Raw genomic sequence first — 19,402 nt, 5'->3', positions numbered from 1 at the left:
ACCTTCTGCATGCAAAGTATATACTCTATCACACTGAGCTATAGCGCCTCCCCTGGCTGAGAGGAGGGGAGAGAGAGAGAGAGAGACTATCTTCCTTCCCTCTCCCCACAGCTAGAACACTGCTGCCCTAATTGTGCAAGTGCTATTTAAAGGGAAGTGGGAAGGATCTTAAGGATCAAGGAGTTTTTGTATCTTTGGGGATTGGGGCCAAATTCAGATTGACTTGGAAATAAGCTGAGTTGTTTTCCCATTGGGAGAAATAATGTAGTTTATTTCCACGGCTACCTGACACATGCTTGGGGGGTGCCGCCCATGTGTAGTCTAACCAGACCTAGTAGACAGGCAGTTGAGACTGACCCAGGAGCCTTTATACAGTGATGTAGGTTAGGGGAACCCTGTGGGCTGCATTGATGGGCCAGGATGGGCAAACGAAGGCAAAGTGTCGACTAGGGTGCAGAACCTGAGGCCCAGGAGCCAAATCCAACCTGTCTGGGATACCAGTTTGGTTCTCCAGGGTTCCCCAGATGTGTAGGCTCTCTTTCCCCAGCCCTAATCCCTTTCAGTTCCCTGCTTTTGTACAGTTCTTTCCCCCTCCTAAAAGGTTGAAATGCCTCTCCTAAGGCTTAGTTACTGGTAGTAAGAGCCTTAAACTAAAATATGCTGGTATTTTTTGCTCTCTCCCTTTTGCCTTCGGCCGCACCCACCACTGGAATGCAGCCCACGAGATCCTCTCCTCAATGCAATTTGGCTCTCAGGCTAAAAGAAATTCAACACCCCTGGTTTTAACTGTGGTCTGTTAAAAGAAGCCAGGATCAAACCGAGGTTTATGACCCTGCCTTGTTTTAACAAACCATGGTTTAAACTAATCAGAGTTCCCAGTTCAAACGTCACAAGAAGCTCCAATTAGTTCAATCCAATTTCCTTATGGGTGAACCAGAGAAGGGGAAGGGGAGCACCCAAGACAGAAACTCTTTCCAGCACCACTAAACTATGGCTTAGGCCATAGCTAGACCTAAAGTTTATCCCAGGATCATCCCGGGTTCGTCCCTGCCTGAGTGCTGGATGCCCTGTGTGGCAGTTAGATGAACAGGTTTGACCCCAGGACAATCCTGGGATAAACCTTAGGTCTAGCTACGGCCTTAGTCATGTTATGTACAAATTGCCTCCATTCTTGACATGAAGGCTGACTATTTGTGATCAGTGCCAACTCCCTGCCTAAAACTGAGCTTTGTGTATGTCTGGAATGGAGTCAGAGTATTTATTCTCTCATGGGATCAAGCGACATATGTAATTCAGGCTGTCACATAAGAGATGCTATAATCTTTTTATTATCTCTTTTAAAGATGCACATTGTTCGCTGATCAAACAGGAAAAAAACCTATTAGCAGGTAAAAAAAGAAGATAATTGAAAGGACTACATAGTGCTCAGGAAGCATGCCTGTGGGTAATAAAGATTTTTACTACTGCTGAGTGGATTTCTTAATCCTTTAACTTCTTATACTGGCATTTCCTGCACTCTTGCCAAATGCTTATTCTTTCTGTCAGAAAATCCTACCTCCACAAGCACTTTAAATGTTCTATAAATTTACAAATTAGCTGACCTCTCATTATTGAAAGGGGTGAGAGAACCACTTTATTTGATAATCCTTCCTTTATGTTAATTTACACATGGTTCTGTAGGTATTTTCTCTCCAAAACAGGGTCTGTTTTCTTTCCTTCACACAGAAAGATAATTTCCAGTTGAAATTAGGAAGCGCGGAGGGGGGGATATGAAATTTATAAAGTCACAAATACTATCTATCTATCTATGGTTGCATGGCCATCTTGCTGAGAATATCTCCAGTTTTATGCAGTAGCAAATTCATAAAGTGTAGATCAGATACCCGTTTTTTAAATGTCTAGGAACATGCATCCAGGAGCCTGATTCAGCCATGGCAGTTTAAACACACAGCAGGTCTGGTGTCTGTCTTTTATAGGTTTCCTGCAGGAAATATAACATTGACCTACTGGCAGCACTGCCTTCTAAGATATTAAGTGCGGAGCCAGTCTTAGGGCTTTGCTAGACCTGCCGGCTTATGCCGGCAGGGAGGCGGGGCCAAGGCGCGCTAATGTTAGCGCGCCTTGCCCAGGCTTCCAGACGGCGGAGCCGCAGGGAGGACACAAGCCCTGCGGCGTCCGCCATTTGTTTGTTTGTTTGTTTGTTTAAAGGGGCCGCGGGTGGCCCAAAGACTCCGGGAAGGTAAGTGGCTTTTTTACTTTTTTAAAAAAAACGGGGGTGGGGGGCGAAGGATGGGAGGGTGGGTGGCACGGGGGGAGGGCGGGTGCGATCGCGCCGCCGCCGCCCGAGCAAGCAGCGATCGCACCCGCCCTCCCCCCGTGCCACCCACCCTCCCATCCTTCGCCCTCCCCTCTCTTCCCCCCCCCCCGCCGATGGGCACAGCGCTCCTATGAGCGCTGTGCCAGGTCCGCGGCTTTTCGCGGCTCCTCGCGAGTAAGTGAGGAGCCGCGAAAAGCCGCGGAAGTCTCCACACTTCCCCCAGCCCCAGCCTGAGGCTGGAGCTGGGGAAAAAGCGCGCCATAAGCACATTCGCTTATGGCGCGCTAGACCAGGCCTCACTGGGGCCTGCTGCCGGATTCCCCTGTGCGTCATCTGGACGCACAGCGGGGAAAACGGGTTGGAATGTGCGCTAAGGCCTGGTCTAGCAAGGCCCTTAGTGAAAACATAAAATATGGGGTGTATGCTTTTTACTTATTTCTCTGTTTTGTGATTCTTTTTTTTAATGAATAAATGAAGAGTTTATGTTCTTTTGTGCTTATATGAACAGTTCCAGTTCAAAATTGCACTCCTAGCTACTCCCTGCTTTAATTGGCTTTGGCTTTAATTGGATCACATTGGCCATCCTTTGGCAGCTTTGCTGAGCCATGCACAGCGGGATGCTTCAAACATAACGTGGGCCTCTTAAAATTGCGTGCATTTTAAGGGGCCAAGCATGGAGGGAAAATACCGGACTTCATATGTGATGCAACATGTCAGTATTTTGCAGTCACTCCCAAATGAAAAATATATTGTTTCCAAAAAAAAATGTGTTTAGAGCCATCTCAAAAATGCGTTGGTGTCATTCTACAGCCTCCACTATTATGTAGGTAAGAATATTGAGCAGGCAAAGGAAAAATAAAGGAAGAGGCTTGTCATCATAGAATCATAGAATAGCAGAGTTGGAAGGGGCCTACAAGGCCATCGAGTCCAACCCCCTGCTCAATGCAGGAATCCACCCTAAACCATCCCTGACAGATGGTTGTCCAGCTGCCTCTTGAAGGCCTCTAGTGTGGGAGAGCCCACAACCTCCCTAGGTAACTGATTCCATTGTCGTACTGCTCTAATAGTCAGGAAGTTTTTCCTGATGTCCAGCTGGAATCTGGCTTTCTTCAACTTGAGCCCGTTATTCCGTGTCCTGCACTCTGGGAGGATCGAGAAAGATCCTGGCCCTCCTCTGTGTGACAACCTTTTAAGTATTTGAAGAGTGCTATCATGTCTCCCCTCAGTCTTCTCTTCTCCAGGCTAAACACGCCTAGTTCTTTCAGTCTCTCCTCATAGGACTTTGTTTCCAGACCCCTGATCATCCTGGTTGCCCTCCTCTGAACACGCTCCAGCTGTTCAATAAGAGCAGATTATTGTTCCATAATCTGCTCTTTCTGGAAATGCAAAATGGAATTGCTGTAGTGTCATAGAATAAAAAGGGATCTAAGATAATGTTATCTGTTAGTATTCTGGTTTAAAAAACAATTTTAATGTGTTTTACTCTTTTTTTAATTGTTTTTCACATCTGTCTTAGCTGTGGAGCAGTATAAAAATGTTGTAAATAAATAAAAATTAATAATCTACTTCCTTGTCCAAAGGAAGGACTGTCTGGCAGCTGCGCAAACACACACAAACAGACACACCAGCCCATGTATATACAGAGTACAACAAGCAAAAATTGGTGCCCTCTCAAAAGCTATAGGAAGTTGTCTTGTACAGATCATACTATTTCTCCATTTAGTCTAGCGTTATCTGCTGGCATTGACTGGCAGCATTTTTCCAGGGTCTCTGGCAGAGGATTTCCCATCATTTGCTACCAGATCTTTTCATCTGGAGATGCTGGGGATTGAACCAGGGACCTTCTGCCTGCATAACGTATGGTTTGCCACTGTGCTATGGTCTTCCCCCATATGCTACAGGCAAAGAAGGAGATGCAAAGACAGCACACGTATAAACCAGCCCCCTACTGCGTTTTAAAATATGCACATCACTTGTGGGCACACTCCAGTGCTTTAAAAACACAATTTGGGAATCCATCTTCAAAGAGTAAAATCCTCTTTTGCTTCAGCCTGCCTTCGCACAGCCTGAGCGGCAAGCTACACATTAATAGATGTAATATTTATTTATTATTTGTTTGAAACCTCTTTAACGCCACTCCCAGAGCAACATACAAAGAGCTCCCAAGATCTCTAAGTGGACAATGTGCTCTCTCAGGCTGACAAACTAAAAGAGGCAACATAAAAGGAAAAAGGATTGGAGGGCGAGGGGGAAGAAACAAATTCAGGCACTAGTTCTTAATCGTAATGTTCTTAGAATGTCTAGCTGGAATTGAAACAGTTCAAGGAGAGGAGGAGCCAAAAAGTGTTGGTTCTCAGCTGAGCTGATGGAGTGGTCCTGCTTTCCATCTCTTATTCCTTGATGGAATGTCTGCTGCTAGGTGACAGTTATTATTATTATTTATTTATATAGCACCATCGATGTACATGGTGCTGTACAGATAACACAGTAAATAGCAAGACCCTGCCGCATAGGCTTACAATCTAATAAAGTTGTAGTAAACAATAAGGAGGGAAAGAGAATGCAAACAGGCACAGGGAAGTGTAAACAGGCACCGGGAAGGGTGAAGCTAACAGTATAGAGTCAGAACAAACTCAAAGTTTAAAAGCTATAGGGAAAAGAAAAGTTTTTAGCTGTGTTTTAAAAGCTGTGATTGAGTTGGTAGTTCTCAGGTGTTCTGGAAGAGCATTCCAGGCATGAGGGGCAGCAGAGGAAAATGGGCGAAGCCGAGCAAGGGAAGTAGAGACCCTTGGCCAGGCAAGAAGCATGGCATCAGAGGAGCGAAGAGCATGAGCGGGGCAATAGTGTGAGATGAGAGAGGAGAGATAGGCAGGAGCTAGACCGTGAAAAGCTTTGAAGGTCAACAGGAGAAGTTTATATTGGATTCTGGAATGAATTGGGAGCCAATGAAGAGATTTCAGAAGCGGAGTGACATGGTCAGAGCGGCGGGCCAGGAAGATGATCTTAGCGGCAGAGTGGTGGACAGAGACCAGCGGACTGATGTGAGATGGAGGAGCCTGTGGATGCTAGTTTCTTAGCAGAGGCAATGGAGTGGCCCTGCGTCCCCTCCATACCTCTACTGCAGGGTCATGGTAGAACTGGACAACCACTTTTTTGTAAGGGGGGAATGAGAGCAGAGAAGTAGCTGGGGAGAGGAGTGTTTCACCACTCAAAATAGTTCCCTCTCTTTTTGTTTACAAAATGCACTCCTTAGGGCTTCATTTATATTCATTTGCATGTCTCTTGCCCCTTAGAAAATGCTACTGCTAGCCAATCTGAGTTGAGTCCTATATTGTATTACATCCCCCAATCATGACTTGTCAAGATAAGGTGGCATAGACAGGCCAAATCAGAAGTAGTAGTGTCAGCCCCCATTTCTTTGAGCCTTTTATTGATGAACTTAAATCCTAGCAATCTCAGATGGGCAAACTCGCTCGGCTCCAGTTTGTCAGACGCTTGCCCCGCTGCCGTTTGCAGTGCTGTGTGAGCTGCTTCTGTGGCTCGGCGAGAATCCGATGACCTCACAAGTCCGTCCGCCCTCATCCAGAGCCCTGCACATTTCCCCCGTTGTGTTAAAGGCGGCTGTAAAGGTCCCACTTACGCAAGAGTAAAGGCGCAAATGTTCTGTTTGTGCCTTTATGCTTGTGCAAATGGCGCCTTAATGGCCACCATTTACGCAGCAGGGGAAATTACCTAATTTCTGGGGCCTCCTTTGTCACGCACAATGGAGGATCTGGATGAGGGTGAGTGGATACTGAGTGCTCGTTGGGCCACATGTGCGCTCACCCCATGAGCCCGCGAACATACCTCGGGTGCCTGAGGGGGGGGCAGAATCGGGAGAAGTCTGTTGGCCCCCCCGGACCATGTCAGGCACCTGCAGTATCCCTATTCACAGTCAAATCCAACTCTTCCACTAGGGTAACCTCAAACATGGGGTCTCTGGGGTGGGGGGAGGAGAGAAAAAGGTTTTCGAGCCCACCAAGCCCTACTGATACAAGAAACGAAAGCACAGAGAGAGAGACTACCAGTAAGTGACTTTATTCTGAGGAACTAAAACTAATGGTTCCCCGAGGGCAAGTGAGCTCCTTAATCAGTGCTTCTAAGGGGGACTTTTCATTTGCAGAGCGGTCTCCAGCTGATTCAGGGAGACCTTGGTGTCGGCAAGCAATTAGTATTGTGCTGTTCTCCTGGGATTTCCATTTTTAAGTCAAAGATCATAGCTAATTTAAAAAGGAAAGGAAACAATGGAATTTAGGGACAGTGATAATTTGAATATCTGGAAAGGAAGAATAAGTTAGGCATCGTGTACCAGATCCTTATAGAGCCAGAGCCGAACACTGGCTACATTAAGGCATAAAAGCAAGCTCTGTTTCGTTGTCACATGAAGGAGTCTGGGGCTCACTCCCTTCCTGCTCTCTTCTCCACTGCAGACTGGCACACAGAGGCCTTCCACCAAGACCTGGAGCTCTCAGCCACTGTTGGCACATGCACCAAGATAGACCTCCAGCTGGGTGGAAATGATGGGAGTTGTAGTCCAACACATTTGGAGGGGGCAACAGGTTGGGGAAGGCTCGTCTATTGCAGCACAAAACGTGTGATAATGCAGGGAAACGTGCGACACAACAATGTTACGTCGTGCAATAAGAACATAAGAAGTGTCATGCTGGATCAGACCGAGGGCAAAGCAGCTGTCAACTAGGGACTGACAGCACCCCCCACCCATGTTCCCCAGCAACTGGTGCACACTGGATTACTGCCTCGGATACTGGAGGTAGCATATTACCATCAGGGCTAGTAGCCATTGATAGCCATTATGAGATGTGAGAGAGGAGAAAGTGCAGGGCTGTCATTTTCAGCAGTAGCCACCTGTGTGGCATAATGGCTGCTTCTGACTCCAGATACCTAGAACTGGTGCAATAATATTCAATGAAGCAGCAGATGGGAACAGCCCTAATGATTTCGGAGATAGACATGAACATGTGATAGCAAAGGACATGGAACATTTGGAAATGTTTCTACAAAAGTAAAAGAGGAGCAAGCTCTTGGTTTGTAACAGGTGTCGCTCCAGGTTTGAGGGGTCCTCAGCAGTGTGCCTGTTGTCATGCCTCCCCAGAGTCATCATCAGAGGACGAAGGGGAAGAGCAAGCTCCAGCAGGTGCTGGGGAAGGGACTAGCGGCCAAGTTGAACAGGACCCCTCACTTTCGGAGGGGCAAGCAAGACCCGGCTGAAGCCCCTTTAACAGACAACGACGAAGGGGATCACGAGGCTTCTCCAACCCCAACTGAGCACAGGCTGATAAGAGTCAGGGATCAGCGTCAGCAGGCTGCCAGAACTCGAAAGCTACAGAGCTCATTGCCAGCACCTGATGTCAGGAGTTAAAAGGCTCAGATCAGCCCAGGGAAGATGCTGGAAACAACGCACACACCCCAGTGTTCGTCCCATCCAGCTCTCTGTGTGTCTGGACTCCCTGCTGACTCCCTTGAACTGCAGCCCCAACTCTCTGCGTCTAGAAGCCTTACTCAGTGACTCCAGGACTGTGTTATTTGACTGCTGGCATCTCAGTCAACTAAGGAATCCATCTGCAGTTTCTCTGGCTCAGCCTCCACACTTGAGACCAACAGCAATAAATCTCTGCTCGTAGCCAACAAATGCTAACACCATTTTGAAAAACCTGGCCTGCAGGGCAAGGAGTGGGCAGAACAGGTGTCCACACAGCTGTGGATCCCACCATGGCTTTGGGGGCCTCCGCAGCCGCTCAACAGTGCCCCATGCTAACACCAGACCTGATTTCTTAGGTCAAGTACTGCCAAGTGCCGACTCACCTGGTCCGTGCATGCAGAGCAGTTTCTGAGTATTCTAGAACAAGTGGACAGAAGTGTTAAGTCTTTTTGTGTCCTTAGGTGATATTCTTCACTCTGCCCACTCCGTATTTGATTACCTCATTCTGCTCAGGACTGCAGTAGTTCAGATCCAAAAACGTTGGCATGCAGCCTGATCCGGTGCACATTTACTCAGAAGTAGAGTCCCCATTGAGTTTAGTGAAACTTGCTTTTGCATACATGTGCATGGAACTGCAGCGTAAATCATGTCATGTTGTGAACAAGGGACAAACGGCTTAATCCTCTGGGCTTCAGCTGCAGCAGCAGGAGTGAAAGCAATGCTGCTTTTAACGTAGGATTGTATTTCTGGCAAGCTGGGCAGAATTCGTTTAGGTTTTTAAATCCCAATGGCACAAACTTCCTAGGCTGCATGGAACAGCTGGGATTCGTGATCTTACTGGGAGTCTCATGACTGCCCTTTCTTAGTACCTCCTGCTAATAAAATGATGAAAATCCCATTCCTTGAGGGGACTGGGTGTAAATAGGAATGAAGGGTCTGGGAAAATGTTTCTTCACTTGCCTTAATTGAAAATACTGCAGATGTGGTTGTGGTGAGATCATGAACTTTAAAAAGCAAAGAAAAAGCATGAGTATTTTGGGTATGGTACTGGCCGTAATGATCAAAACGATTCGCCAGGGATGTTAAATAAGTGGAATGAATATCTCGGGAAAATAGGAAGCAGCCTTATTCCCAGTTGGGACTATTTCTTTGGCTAGCCCAGTATTATTTATGCTGACTGGGAGCAGCAGTCCAGAGTCATGAGAAGAGAAATGTCTTTTCTGTTCTTCTACTACTTGTTCCTTTTAAACTGGAGATTCCTAGAATCGAACCTTGGACTACAGATGTGTGAATCAGAAAAACCCGAGCTCGTTGGAAGTTCTCCGAATTCCATGCCAAAGCTCGTTCCATCTCAAGTCTGTATCACATTGGGAACTTTGCCTATTTTTGTGCACATTTCCCCAAATGGACACATGCGTTGTTTGCATCTTCGAAATACATGCATTCTTCTCCAGTTGAGTAAAGTGTATTTGTACACATTTTTCAAAAGTACACATTTCCTCCCTGCACATTTTATTTATTTATTTATTGCATTTATATACCGCCTCACATCCGAAGCTCTCTGGGCGGTTCACAAAATTTTTCAAATGTAGGCATGGTGGTGAACACATTTTTAGGGGTTCGTAAATTACATTGCCTCTGAATCCATGTTCTGTCTGGAAATTGTGAACTGGGTAAATCCTGATCTGAAACAAATGTCTCACACATCCCTACCTGGGACCTAATCATGTGCTCTACCACTGAACTATGGTCCCTCTCCATGTTGAGAGTCACTGTAGCCCTCTAACTCAGAGGTAGGCAACCTGGTGCCCTCCACATGTTTTGGACTCCAGCTTACTTCAGTCCCAGCCAGTGTGGCCAGTGGTCAAGGATGCTGGGAGTTGTAGTCCAGAACCAGGCTGGGAAAGGTTGCTCTAGCTCAACAAAGCACACAATGGATGCCACTGGTTAGGAATGTGCCTTTTTCATGACCTTTCTGTCCACACCCCATCTTGTTGGAACGCATACAAAGAACCATCACAGGTTACAGTAAAATTAGACTACGTTAAATATTTTGGTTTGTGTGTAGTTTTGAAAGCACTGAGATTGCCCTCTCTCTCTCTCCTTATTGGAGTTCCAGACAGCCCTGTTGAGAACAAGACGTTCAGGTTGCACAAAGAAGGGTGCGTGAGATAGAGTTTCTCAAATGGATTCTCATCATTCCCCACCCACCCCTTCTAGTTTTCCTCCCGACCCGCCTGGTTTGCTTTACCGAGGTTCAGTGGGCGGCTTGTGTTGCCTGATACAATAGTCAATGGACAGACATGCTGAAAAGCAAGAGAAGGGCATTTTGTGGGGATCGACTGTGCTGCCCAGCAGGTGATGGAAAACTTCACCAGCAGGTGCCAAGGTACAAAACTTAGCACATATCCAGTGACGGCTCCCGCTCCTATTCATGCTGTCAGGCTACGGAATATGATACTGCCCCAGGAGACGCTCGATAGAAGAAATTTAATTATTTAGCCCTTTCTGAAAAGGAGAAGACAGGCACTTTCGAGTCTGTTAACGGTGTTTTAATCAATAGGTGAGCTGAGAAAGTTATTAAAAGAACTGCCTATGCCTCTCCCTCCACCCATCATATGCTTTTCAGGTCCCAAGGGAAGAAGGAAGAAGCCGTTCTCTTGTTGAGAGATTCTATCCAATATGGACCAGAGTTTGCAGATGCTTACTCCAGCCTTGCATCACTCTTGGCTGAACAGGTAACTGGTTCCATTCAGATTCTTCCAGCCTGTGCTTTGCCTGTAATGAGGCCCCATTTCAGTTTTCAGTGCTGTTGGAGACATACCTGTGAGTGGGGATGGGTACATCCTGCGTAGGGGGTGGGGTGGGGGTGAGGTGGAATATGTTAAGAAACGTTAGAAATGAAAACAACTCTACACAAAAGTAAATCCAATTCTGTGCCTGAATTCTGCAGCTTGTATAAATGATGCATATTAAATCGCTTTTTGCATTTTGAACAACCTGTTCTGCTTCTGTTAGCCTGGAAGAGACAAGGAGCTATGGGAGGCACACCTAACCACTGCAAATCTTACGTTTCGCCTGCCCAAAATGTTAGGCACCCAGAGGGATGTTGGACCCGAGCACTTGTTTGCTTTATTTATTTGGTAAACCAAAAACAAAAGGAGAGCATCAAAGCCAGGACAGAAAAAAAGGAGAAACGGGTTCTCAGGATGCAAATAATTTATTTACTCCTTTTTTCTGACTTTTTTTATGCAGTAACCACAGTTATCTGATTCCTGCCATCCTTACCCATTTTTTAAAAAGGGAAGGAAGAATCATAGCAATCAGCACCAACACTCACCATGGTTCACAGCAACCAGGTTCCCTCTTAACCAGGGTTTGCAAACACACCCTGGTTCCAACCTTGCTTCAAATCCAGGTTAAGACAGGAACCTTGAAACAAGAAAGCCAGGGGCTTCCAAATTCCCTCAACATGTCCTAAACTGTTGAATCCATAGGAGCAGCGTAGGAAGCTACCTTGTACCATTAGACCAAGGGTGGGCAACTTGTGGCCTTGCAGATGTTTTGGCCTACAACTCCCATCAGCCACTGGTGAGGACTGATGGGAATTGGGGCCCTCCAGATGTTTTGACCTATATGATGCCCCACCCTGCATTAGTCCATTGGTCCATCTTTCTCCATATAGTCTAAACTAATGGGCAGCAGTTTTCCAGGGCTTTGAACACAGGCCTTTCCCAGCCGTACCTGGAGATGCCAGGCATGAACTGGGACCTTCCCCATCTGCTCTACCACTAAGCTCTGGCCATTCCCCAAGGGAAAGGCCATTGCACACATCCTGTGCAAGGAAGACACACAGTCTTCATGTCTCCCTCTTCCTGCCCCAGTAGAGGCAGGCGACCCATTTTTCAAACTCTTTATTTAAAACCCTTATTTATTTATTTATTTATTTATTTATTTATTTATTGCATTTCTATACCGCCCAATAGCCGGAGCTCTCTGGGCGGTTCACAAAAATTAAAAACATTCAAAGTATAAAACAACAGTATAAAACTATAATATAAAATACAATATAAAAGTGCAACCAGATAAAAACAGCAGCAATGCAAAATTACAAATTTAAAACACCAATTAAAATTTATTTATAGACTGTTAAAATGCTGGGAGAATAAAAAGGTCTTCACCTGGCGTCTAAAGGCATATAATGTAGGTGCTAAGCAAACCTCCTTAGGGAGCTCATTCCACAGCCGGGGTGCCACAGCAGAGAAGGCCCTCCTCCTGGTAGCCACCTGCCTCACTTCCTTTGGCAGGGGCTCGCGGAGAAGGACCCCTGAGGATGACCTTAGGGTCTGGGCAGGTACATACGGGAGGAGGTGTTCCTTCAGATAGCCTGGCCCCAAGCCGTTTAGGGCTTTAAATGTTAATACCAGCACTTTGAATTGGGCCCAGACCTGGACTGGCAGCCAATGAAGCTGGAAAAGGACCTTATCAAAAGTAGCACTCAAATCTCTTAATTTCTTCGTAAGGAAATGGAAAATTTCAGGGGCTGGGGAAGAGAGGAAGCATTGCTCAACCTGGAGCCCTCCAGATGTCTTGGAACTATCACCCACCATCATTCCCATGGTCATGCTGGTTGGGGATGATGGGGGTTGTAATCCCAACACAACTGGAGGGCCCCAGGTTGAGTAGTGCTGCTTAATGTCAGTAAAATACCGCAATAGGATCCTCACTACCACCTTTTCGTTCCCAGTAGGTATATTGTTAAAATGCCTAGATTGATAAGACTTAGCCAGAAAATACTGTGAGGGCTGGTAGGATAAGGAAGCCAGGGCATTGCCTTTGGAACTTTGAGGTTGGGCAGCTTTATCTACCCAGATGGAGCGGAGAGCCACCAACTCTGCATGCTAAGTTTTCTTCTTCTTTGCAGTTGAGGAAAAAGTAGGGCCCCTCCATTGAACCAGCTCTGGAGGATAAACGAAATTAATTGCTTTCAGTGACAACTGGCTTAAAGGGTATGGATTTTCTATAGTGTGGAACACTGGTCAAAAGGCCATTTAGAGCAAGAACTAATATTGAGTCAAGGGCTACACATCCAAAGCAGTCGCCCCTTAGCAGCGGTAACCTCCCTTGCAGCTGCAGGGATGATAGGAAGGCAAAAGGAAAAGGTGGTCCTTGATCTGCTTGTACTATACAGGTCCCTCAGGCATCATCTCAGGCACTTTAAAAAAGAAGAAGAAGCATCAGTATAGAATAAATGAAGTGAGAGAATGCTTCCAGGCAAGGCTTTTATCAGGCCGTCTCCCTCCCTCATTCACGGTATTTCACGGGGGTTCAGATGCATCCATGTTCTGAAAACCATCCACCACCACCACCCGATTTCCCACTATTTCTTGCATCTTTTTCCTCGTCACAGAAAACGGAGAGAACAGCGGCACAAAGTCTTTTGAGTGGTAGCCCTAGGAGCCCTCTGGGCAGTATCCAACAGGGTGCTTCCACCCCCGCTGATTCTTTTCCACCCTGCCAATTCCGTTGCGCAAGCATTGGGTCCTGCCGCTTGCATTGCACAAGTGGGACGCCCCGCTCATGCAAGGGAGATTTAGTGCTTCCTGGGGGAAGCCTCGAAACCATCAGAAACACTCGTTTCTGGGAGGAGACAGATCAGCAAAGCTCCTTATGTGAGCTCTGCCTCCTTGCCGAAACAAAGTTTCTGCTAATTTTGGGTTGCCCCAGAATGTCTACTAGTTTACTTATTTATTATTTATTTACAATATTTATATACCGCTCCCCATTCAAAATTTCAGAGTGATGTACAAGATAAAATAAAATAAAAACAAAATATGTATTTTACCGTTTACTGTTGTTCCCCACCTCGATCAAAATGGAGAGGCGTGTAAGAAATAAAATTATTATTATTATTATTATTATTATTATTATTATTATTATTATTATGACTTTAAAATAGATTTTAAAAGAAGCAAAATGTACAGTGAACTGTAGCTGGTCATTAAGGAAAGGCTTCCTGGAATAATGACGTTTTCAGGAGGCGCCGAAAGGAATACAAAGTTGGCGCCTGCCTTCCCTCCAGAGGCAGGGAATTCCCTAGGAGGGGGGCTACCACACTGAAGGCTCTTCCCGTGGTGCACTCCAATCGGAGGATGGAACTATGTGGAACCACCAGGAGCAGACCCTCAGATGACCTCAGTGACCAGGCAGGTTGGTAGGGGATACTCTCAGGTATCCTGGTCCCAAGTTGTTTAGGGCTTTGTACACAAGTACAAGATCCTTAAACCTGGCCCGGTAGCGAATAGGCAGCCAGTGCAGTTCCCTCAGCAGAGGAGTTACATGGTGGACAGGGGCAGCTCCAGACAACAGCCGAGCTGCAGCGTTCTGCACTTGCTCCGGCTTCTGGAGCAGTTGGCAACTGTTGGTGCCCAGGACGCATTCCATATACCATTTTCAAACCGTTTTCCAAGTGTTCTATCCAGCTTGATGTAGTAACATCATCAGAAGTTCTATTGGCTATGTGCTACCTCTAGTATCTGAGGCAGTGAGCCTGAGTGCAGCAGTTGCTGGGGAACATGGATGGGAGGGTGCTGTTGCATCCATGTCCCGCTTGTGGATCTCTGGTGGACAGCTGGTTGGCCGCTGTGTGAACAGAGTGCTGGACTAGATGGACCCTTGGTCAGATTCAGCATGGCTCTTCTTAAGTGCTGAAGTGCTGTTGCACACACAAAGTGGGGCTGCTTGTGCAATTCAGTTGGCAGGGCAGGAGAGAATCCACTGGAATGGAAGCACCCCATTGGATTCTGCCCCCTGTCTGGAATCACCCACAGTCTTAGAGAACCAATTGGACTGTTTGGATCTTTATTGAGCCATTATTTTAAAAAGAATGAGCTGGTGATATGTAGACATGCTACAAGGAGGTGTTGCATATGACTGGTAGAGTTTGAGAGTGAATTGGAGCGCATGTATCTGTTGGATCGGCATCCGTATTGGGATCACATCCAGATTCAGGGATTATTTGTTTGTTTTGAAGATCTATATCACAGCCTTTTGATCAAATTATTCTCAAGGTGGTTTACAGTGTCAAACCCAGCAGGCCTTAGTCATCTGGTCAAAGTGTGATTCCCTTCAATTCTACACTGGCAGTTGGACAGAGTGTCCTTTTTTGGCAGGTGGAGTGGGGCCAGGAAAGCAAACTCCCTGCTGCTGCAGGCATGGTGCTTTTCCTGGAAGGCAAGGAGTGCAACATCTCAGTGCCCTCAAAATCCTCTGGCTGATAGGTGAGACCAGAGAGTGCTTCCTTTTAGTGACACAGTAAACTGCACATAAAGTGCTTATGTTGTTAAGTGGTATTCATCATAAGAACCAGAACATTCAGAACGGAGGGTAAAGCTTCCTGCCTTGCTTGGGAGCCCAATAGGTTAAAAAAGGCTCCCTCCAGCAGCTGATCCACAAGTACTTTTACCTTCTTTTTGCCCCTTGTTCCCACCACCCAACCCAAATCACTGCAATGTCCCCCTCCCCAACTTTGCAGCATTTGAACAGAATGGCAGTGTTGCAGGGTGAGGCATCAGCTCAGCACTGGTATTAATACCTAAGCAAATTTACCCATGGTAGCTGCATGGAAGCCCCAACATCTCCAGCCCAAGAAAGGTCTCATACTTGCATTACCCAAGCAGCACTGCTCCTTCTCAATCAACATGTCCATCTTTGCCTCCTCCTATTGCCAGTACCAGACCTTGGGGAAACTAGAACATAGGAAACAGTCTTATACTGAGTTAGACCATTGGCCCCTCTAGCCCAGTATTGTCAACATTGACTGGTAGCTGTTCTCCAGGGTTTCAAACAAGATTTATTCCTAGCCCTACCTGGAGGTGCTCAGGATCGAACCTGGGACTCCCTGCATGCAAAGCAGGTGCTCTGCCATTGAGCTACGGTCCCTCCCCTAAAACATACGAGCCTTTTTGTGGTTGGGGTTAGCTCTCATGTGCAAAAGAGCCACAACATGAGCACCTTCTGTGTGGTGCAGGGCTTCTCATGCACCGTGGTGGCACAGGAAAGAGCTGTGCTGCTATTGCTCCCACACTGCCAGGCTAACATGAGAATTGAGCCAAAGTTTTGCAAGTTACACTTTGAGTTCCTGTGAAGTAAGGGGGCTGATTGATCGTGGGTTCTGGATTTCTTTCCCTTTTTTTTGAAACTTGGGAAGAGGAGGTAGAGGGAGCTTTTTGATTGCCTTAGTTGGTCCTATGTAGCACGCTTCCCTCAGCAATCTAGAAATCTAAAATGAGCCTTGACGTTGCTTTGCTCCTGTAGTTGTAAAAAGGGGCACTTAAGATTAATGTACCATGCTCAAGGGAGTTGAGTTGTAAGCCAGTGTAATTACTCTGTCCTCCTCTCAAAAGGTGATTTTCAAACCAGAGCAGACTTGAAAAGACTTACACAAGCGAGCCCCAAACTTAACTAAGGGTGTTCTGCTGATTTTGAAGATTTTTCACCTTCAATAAAAGCTGCTTCTTGTCCTCGGAAATTATCTTAGCTTTCTTGCAGACTTCAAAGGAGCATTGCAGTTTTCTGAGGTTTTCCTTCCCCCCCCCCCCCCCCCGGTGCAAATAAGCACTTGTTTCCCTGGGAATGCTTAGAACATCAAAACATCCCAAAGATAGAGGTTGGTTTGGTTGTACACCTGGATTAGCCCACTGACCTTGTCTCAAGTTGCGTTCTAGATGTACACCAGAATCAGGGGAGGTTTGCTTTACTGTGTCCACAGTTCTCACAGTTTTTAAAGAGAAACTGTGAGAAATCAAAATTATAGTTTGCAAGAATATTGTTAGGGATGTTGGCATTCTTTGAACACCATCCCACGGCTCATCTCATTCCTGTTCAGGTTTGAGATCACTGTTGGCTCTGTGCAAACAGGAAAATTCTGCAAATCGAGCAGCGATCGAATGTAAAATTTGCGCAACTTTCCTCTATAGACTAAAGTGGGGCTTTCAGTTTGCAGGGGAAATTTGCGGAAAGCGAGTCCAAAAAGTTGTGCAAATCAAACCGGAGCCCATGTTCAGCAATTTGCGAACATTTTCAGCAGACATATGCTTGTGCTTCCAATTGCATTTGGGGCTTCGAACAGGGCATGCTTGCAGGTTTTGTGAGAAAAAGTGAAATTCTCATACAGCCCTAAATATTGTAATGTGGAAGGCTGCTGAAAGCCTCAAGATTATGGTTTGGAGGCTACCAGTTTCTGCAGTTCATAGAGCAAACACCCCCTGAAGTGAAGGAATACTGGAAACTGTGTTATATTACCTCAGACAGTTTGTCCTTCTAGGCCACTATTATCTACTCTGGCTGGCGATGGCTTTGCAGGGTGCTGGGTGGAAATCTTTTCTACCACCTACCGTGTGATCCTTTTAACTCGAGATTTTAACTGGTTATGTTTGCAATTAGCCATTAGTAGCAAGGCTGACTGCTCCCAGGGTAACCAAATTTGCTAATTCTTTTTGTGTTAAGGACCAATTAAAAGAAGCTGAGGAAGTATATCAAGCTGGAATAGAGAATTGTCCAGAAAGCTCTGATCTGCATAATAACTATGGGGTTTTCCTGGTTGATACTGGTAAGTAAAAAGGAAGCCAGAGTGAATTTGGGGTTATTAAATCCTGTATTTACCGTATTGGGGGTTATTAAGATCTGTTATGAATGAATAAAAAAAGGCTGGGTCATTTAATCTGGGTCAGCAAAATAACCTCTGTGAGCATTCTTGTTGTCAACTGTAATATGGGTTGGACCAAAATGACTTACCTAGTTTATTCATTTTCCCTTTTGTCAATTTCCCCTTTTTGATCATTTTGACACCCTACAAATAGGTTTGCATTTTGGTCTCCTGGCTGCTGCTGCTTTTCTGCAGCACTGACTCTCTTCTTTTCCCTCGCTGTCTTTGCCTTCATCTGCCCTCGCTGTCCTCTGATTAGCTGGGGACACCCTTATGGTTTTGCAGATGAGATCAACAAAGTTACGTATGACATAATGATGTTATGGACATCCGTGAACAATATTGTGTCGGGTGCTGCAGCCAGGCAACTTAAACAAATGAAGCCAAGTCTGATGAGAATAAAGAGGAAAGGGGGTACAAAAGGGGGCAGCAGAAGCTAGGGGGGCAAAAGTTGGGTAAGCAGCACCAAAACAACATAGACGTTTGCAAAGGTCAGTGTTTTCCCACTGCAATTGCTTCAACAATGTAAAATGTTCTAATTGTAAAGTAAATTTTGATTTTGGTATCTGCAATCCCATACATTCTTACTTGGGTGTAAATCCCATTGAATTTAATGAGGATTACTTCTGAGTAGGCATGTCTATGATTTCACAGTAAGGCTGCAATCCTGTGGACTACACCGCATTGTGGGTGTAGTCCCTATTGAACTCGGGGGAACTTAGTTCTGAATAGACATCTTTGGATTGCCCTGTACAAGAATAAATACTAGGTTGGATCCAGATTGACCATTCTGTGAACATAACAGCGCCTTCTGTTCACAGAGGTTACCAGGATCCAACAGAGGCTACCTAGTGGAGGAAGGGTTTGCGGATGCGATATTTGCCAATTCCCCTCTCAGGCTGCTCTGTAGCCTCCCCTAGCCAACCACGGCATCTTTTCAGGAGGCGCAGTGGGGTTGCAGGGCGAAGGCAAAATTCTGAAGATCGCCTCGCCGCCCCGTTCCTCCAATATGAGCCAAGTGCTACTCTGGACCCAACCCTCTGAGCTTGCTCTTAGATTGGCTGGTCACACTGTGTGCATTTGGAAGGATTTGGAATTAGCAGCTAGATCCAGCCTGCGATTCTCCCAGTGCTTGTTTATCTTTTCAATCCAGTGGAGCATTGCCTTCCCCCACCCCCTTCCTCTCCCTCTCCCTCTTTTTTGGGCCTAGCCAAGGGCTATGGACCGTATCCTGACGATAATGCAATATGACCACTCCAAGTCACAGATGCGCCAGCTACTTTCTGCAGCTGCTCCGCAGTGGCAAAACAGCTCTTCAGCTTGGAGAGGCCCAAGTGCAGGGCATGTTTTGGCCAAACACAAATGCTGTGACCCCGAGAGGAAGAATGGGTGTGTGTTTTTCTCCGCAAGACTGGTGACAGAATACCGAGCACTTCATTCCTCTGCTGCTGGTTCAAATCCAATCTCCCATGACTTTGATCCCTGGCACAGGCATAATAGAAAACATTGCCACAGAGGGCCAGTTGTTTGTTGGCCAAGTTTGACTAGCAGACAAAGAAAGTGAGCGGCTCCTCTCGCTTCTCAGAGTGGCCTCCAGAACAGGCTGGAGACACCTGGCTGAGCTGTGGATGGTTCATTTATTCATTTTGTTTCTTACGTTTCTGTACCGCTCATCGCCAAACCTCTCTGGGAAGTTCACAGAGGAAGGAAATACAACTCCTTGGTCCTTGGGCTTCGATGACCAGCATATCTCAAAGCTTAAATGGGAGGAGAAGATACATTTAACTCTTGGAGGAGTCTCTTTTAAAAGCCATAGGAGGAGAAGTCAGTTTGGACTGCCTGTCAAATCCAGGGAAATCTGCTGCTGCCCTGATACAACAATGTTCTGCGTGGATGGAAG

The 19,402-nt window shown here is 46.3% G+C and overlaps 1 protein-coding gene across 2 annotated transcripts in view; it reads left to right on the top strand.

Moving 5' to 3' along the window:
- The window catches only part of TMTC1 (transmembrane O-mannosyltransferase targeting cadherins 1), a 183,591-nt gene that overhangs the window by 148,960 nt on the left and 15,229 nt on the right, over positions 1-19,402 (top strand). For both annotated transcript variants that reach the window (XM_063134965.1, XM_063134964.1), the window contains 2 exons: positions 10,426-10,534; positions 17,304-17,406. In XM_063134965.1, the coding sequence (XP_062991035.1) occupies positions 10,426-10,534; positions 17,304-17,406 (212 nt within the window). The remainder of the gene's footprint in view (positions 1-10,425; positions 10,535-17,303; positions 17,407-19,402) is intronic.

The sequence above is a fragment of the Elgaria multicarinata genome, chromosome 9 (assembly GCF_023053635.1).
Source record: "Elgaria multicarinata webbii isolate HBS135686 ecotype San Diego chromosome 9, rElgMul1.1.pri, whole genome shotgun sequence".
Classification (NCBI taxonomy): Eukaryota; Metazoa; Chordata; class Lepidosauria; order Squamata; family Anguidae; genus Elgaria; species Elgaria multicarinata.
Note: the sequence above shows the minus strand (reverse complement) of the source record. Positions and strands in the feature narration are given on the sequence as shown.